At 41.7% G+C, this 5,056-nt stretch overlaps 1 protein-coding gene across 1 annotated transcript; it reads right to left on the bottom strand.

Moving 5' to 3' along the window:
• Window positions 1-1,626: 1,626 nt before the first annotated feature.
• On the bottom strand, window positions 1,627-4,601 carry hmgb2a (high mobility group box 2a). The gene is made up of 5 exons (XM_006629957.3): window positions 4,497-4,601; window positions 3,584-3,748; window positions 3,173-3,321; window positions 2,828-3,002; window positions 1,627-2,702 (listed from the first exon to the last, which is right to left on the bottom strand). The coding sequence occupies exons 2-5, from the start codon at window positions 3,731-3,733 to the stop codon at window positions 2,532-2,534; spliced, it is 645 nt and encodes a 214-aa protein (XP_006630020.1). The 5' UTR covers window positions 3,734-3,748; window positions 4,497-4,601; the 3' UTR covers window positions 1,627-2,531.
• Window positions 4,602-5,056: the final 455 nt, after the last annotated feature.

Raw genomic sequence — 5,056 nt, forward strand, 5'->3', positions numbered from 1 at the left:
CCTTTGTGTGTTGTCTGTTTACTACCTTTTGAAATGTCATGTCAAAACCATAAAGCAGTAATGGGAAAAGCTAAGTCATATTAAACTTAGAGAAGCATTAAAAGATATCTCTTTCACTGTTACAAGAATTACACTTCAACGAGTAGTTGCATAGGTGGAGCCTAATGTACATTTGATGTAAAATTGACACTTTTTATAAAGGGCATGTTTTATTACAGTAATGAATTCTAATTCTGTCTACCCATCTTCATAATTGGGCTTGACTCGATTTCTAAAATGCTAACCATGAATGAGAGGAAACTATTGAAATACAGAAAAAAAGTCAATCACATTTGAACTGCAATACAACTCCTTTAAAGCACAGTAAGGAGCCATTGGTCATTAAAACTGGCAGTCTTATTACAGGAAATAAGAAAATTGCCCCCTCCAAAAGGTATACAATTCACACACAATGGCATTTTGGGACATTAAACTACCGATCAGAGATGCAAAGCCTTTGATCTCTTCTGTTGTATCTCAATTCTACTCAATCTGTCTTGCTCATTTACTCTTAAACTCGGCTAATACACAAACCCAAGTACCTGTAATACATGAAAACTAAGGGCTGTGACACTAACCTCAATATTTTAAACAATTGATAAACAATGCAAAAGAGCCAAAGTGTTCTGATGGCTGTGCTTCATAATGAGTAGATGCACCTTGATATGCAAGTTGAAAAGCCATTGAACAATATGGAAGGTGAATTTGAATAACTGACTTCACTTGGTGCAACAGAATGTGAATTCTCCAATTACAAATTCCAGGACCAAAATTTGATGATGACTGGTACAGTACTTTGGGCAATCAAAACCACCAAGAGGCAAATTGCAGTGGGGCAAACGAGGACTCAGGTCTTATGTTCCAGATCTAGTTTAATGCTATCAGAAGCATTAGCAAAAGAGTTACACTTGGTTTATGAAATTAACACCCAATCAGGAACTTGTGACCCTGTTGACCAGGTGAATAGGTCAAAGTTGGAAAATTCCCTTCCACATCTTCAGTTAATCACCAAGTTAAACTATCCATTTTCATTAACAGATCACCTTTTAATTTTTATCTTAATCAGGGATTTGAAATATATCTGCTAAACCAGCAGAACGACAGTGCTGCTTTAAACAAGATAAACAAGAACATCAGTTAAGTTACAAAACATTGCGAAAGCAGGAAGCTTAGACTAGACAAAACTACATTTGCTTTCAGAAAAAAAGAGCTCCATTCTGCTTCAAATGCAGCTCTTCTGCCACTACTCTTTACGGTTTTAATTAGTAATGAAATGCAACAAAAGCAGCACCTTCACAATGGAACTGGTTTTACACAGAATTGCAAATCAAATAGATTTGAGATTTTAAGTTTCATCACTTAGAAACCAGATCTGGACATTGTAATCCAATACCCTTCTGCTAAACCCACTTCAAATAACTATAATTCATACTCCTGTCACTTGTAAAACTGCTTTCACTTTGCCCCTAAACATTCTGCAAGGACCTCAATCTTCAAAAGTAGCCTGGCTCAATTAACTTAATTTAAAAGATTTAACTGAACATTGAAGGCCTGAATGTGCCCAATTAATAACTTCAGCACAAAATAAACCATTTAAGTCTTTTATTCAATCAAATACTCCAGATTTAGAAGACTGAAATTAAAGACATAATGCAGGCTTAGAAAGACCTTGAAAGCCACATGATCTTAAAATTTTTTTAGAATACATAATACAGTGCAGAATTCACCAAAGATTACAGTCCAGCTGATCACCTAGAACAGTTCACTTGTTGAAAGCAACAGGAACAAATGTGGGCTACCAATATCCCAGCACAGTGTGCAAGTTGCTGAGAACTGCAATACAGACCCACATTGCAAAAGCAACATATAAGGGAACAAGCTGAAATGACTTAAGGCTATGTTTTAGTAATTAAACTGTGGTAGTCTTCTGACCAATAAAGTCTGGATATACAAAGAGACAAAAGACATCTGGGTTTGCAAAATGAAATTGTTCTTAATTTCAGATTCATGTCAACTGTAAAACCCATTGTCCAAACTCTTTACTTTCAAAAACAAGGCAATACATTTTAAAACGTCTTCAGAATCCTGGTCTCACCAATGGGTTAAGTTACCCAAACACACACGTAATTTATAAATGATTCAAAAAACAGTTGTAATATACAAAATTTTATTATAAAAAATTGCAATCTACACAGTTAGAACAAAGTTTTAAGTCCCATGTAAAAAACATTATACTGCATTTACTACATAAAATTGTTTATAAAATGGCAGTGGAAACATACCAGAATCACACCCTATCCAAAACAAAAAAAGCAGTGCTTCAAGGATCAGCTACTACTTTCATTACAAAACAGCACATGACCCTAATATGTATTACAGCTATACACATTTCTGTACATGTTTTAAGAAAACCCAATACTAATGTTAAGCTGCATTCAAGTTCACATTCTTGTTTTGTAAATTCCAGCTTAAACCTCCAGGTTGAACAGACATTACTCATCATCATCATCATCATCGTCCTCTTCGTCTTCTTCCTCCTCCTCGTCCTCCTCTTCGTCGTCGTCATCCAGCTCGGGCTCAGCTTTCTTTTTGGTTGCAGCTGGCCTGCCCGGTCCTTTCTTGCCAGCATCTCCTTTGCCCTTGGCACGGTATGCTGCAACATCCTGCATGTTTAAAGAGGAAAAATTAGCAGGCTTCCCGACCCAGTGTTTTTACACCACATAATGGTGAAGGTCTCAATACCATAACATTGGGGGGTTTTCGTATACTTAAAAAAAAACAACCTTACCTTTTCATACTTCTCCTTCAGTTTTGCTGCCTTCTGTTCGAAGGGAACCTTGTCTTTGGACGACTGCTTGGACCACATGTCCCCCAGTTTCTTTGCAATGTCACCAATGGAAATACCAGGATTCTCGCCCTTGATTTTTGGACGATGCTCAGAGCAGAAAAGGAAGAATGCCGACCTGCAAAAAATCAAGAGACTTAGAATCAAATAATTCTAGGCAGCTCTTGAGGTCCAACTAAATAGGAAATGTAATAATGTAACAGAAGTGCAAATAGTGCAAATTATACCCTCTAAATCTTAACCATTTAATATCGCAGAGCTCTTTTAATCACCTAAAAGGGGACTTACGGTGGGCGTTTAGGAGCATTTGGGTCCTTCTTCTTCTTGCCACCCTTTTCACCTTTAGGTGGGATGTAGGTCTTCATCTCGCGCTCGTAACGGACCTTGTCAGTCTTCGCCAGGTCTTCAAACTTTGATTTCTCCTTTCCAGACATGGTCTAAAACGAAAATAAAAGGTATATATATGTATATGTACGTACACACACCCTCAAAAAATAAAAGTACAGGCCACTAAACTAAATACTGGGGGCTGGGGGGACCATTCGTCCAAACGAAGCCCCCTGCAGATCCGAAGACGATCTGTATCTGCAGCACAGGGCAGCAGAAACGGGGAAGGAAGTGCTTCAAGCTGAACCGGGCGCACGAACTACCCGGGGGCAGAGAGGGGGCGCAAAGCCTCCACAAAGCAGCGGAGCTCACCTTCCACCTTTCCGAGCACTTCTTGGAGAACTCGGAGAAGTTCACCGACGTGTCCGGGTGCTTCTTCTTGTGCTCTTCCCGGCACGTCTGCACGAAGTACGCGTAGGAGGACATCTTCCCCCTCGGCTTATTGGGATCTCCTTTGCCCATGATGGTAGGATTTGTCTGGAACGGGGCCGGTCCCGGGGAAGAGAAAAAAAAACAAAAACAAAAAAAGAAGACAAAAATCAGGCAGGAGCTCCGAGTTGAAAACGCGCATAAATCAGTTCCTGCCTGTGTGCGGAGAGCAACGAGAGGCCCCGACACTAATCTGACTAATCCAGGCTAGTTCCTGCTTTGTAACCGCACCGCCAGAACAATAAGCGTCCCTCCATTTTGTTTCCCGCCTAAAAACTTACACCCCCCCGCTCACCACCACCACATACACGCATACACTTCTCCAACAAACATTTTAAGGAAGAAAGCCACCTCACACACCCAAAAAACACTACTACCGCGTTTAAAAAAAAAATCAAGGATTTGTTAAGATAGTTTCTAAACGAAATCCAGAAAGCGCGGTCGCAGCCGTGAACAATCTGTAACGACGTTACATGCCCACGGCACACGCTGACCCCCTCCCCTCAGAAAAAGCTGAGGCCCCCTTAAAATATCCAAAAGGAGTTCTTTCCGAACCCCGCTTCGTAAAGGTTTCGCTATAGAAAAAGCCAAACGCTCAAAACACACCATTAAAACACTAACGAGTGCAAATTAATTCGAAACTGTTCCGAAGACCTCGACGGTTTTTCCAAGTACCGTTAAGAAAAACAAAAAAAATAGCATAACGGGGCGAAAAGAGCGAAGTAAATACCGCATGCAACCTATTTTTATTTTTTTTCCCCCGAGTGGGGGAGGGAAATAAGCCACTATAACTTACCTCAGTCACCAACACAACTTGCTTGTAGACTGTGCACTTTCTACTTGTACGCAGTGTTTTTTCAGGAGCGCACCGGCCACACAAACTTGATCAACTCTGCCCGAGCTCCGCCCCCCGCTCCACGCTATTGGTCGGTAGCGCCGTTTCGAACCCTCTCTGGTGAGGAGGGAGGGCCGGGCTGCGGCGCTCAGGACGGCTTCCGACGATCCACCCCTCCCCACCCCCTCTCCCGTTCCGTAACAGCAAGTTTGTGTGCCACCTTCCCCCCTCCCATTAGTCCGCACTGAACCAGTTTAGTCGAGGAGGGAAAAAAAAAACAGGGCGCCTGTGATTGGTCGGTTCAGGGATTTAAAATTCGCGGCGGCCAAAGCAATTGGCCGGCGGGGGGACATGTGCGCTGTGATTGGCTGGGGGAGTTTGCGTGCGTGGTTTGAACTGGGTGGCGGAATTCAATCACACAAAGGAAAGAGCTTGTGGGGGTTGTTGAGGAGGCGGCGGTGGGTGTAAAAGTTAATGGAAAGGAGGAAAAAAAAAAGTAGACTCCGGTGTAAACAACGTAA

The sequence above is a fragment of the Lepisosteus oculatus genome, chromosome 1, assembly GCF_040954835.1.
Source record: "Lepisosteus oculatus isolate fLepOcu1 chromosome 1, fLepOcu1.hap2, whole genome shotgun sequence".
NCBI classification, from domain to species: domain Eukaryota; kingdom Metazoa; phylum Chordata; class Actinopteri; order Semionotiformes; family Lepisosteidae; genus Lepisosteus; species Lepisosteus oculatus.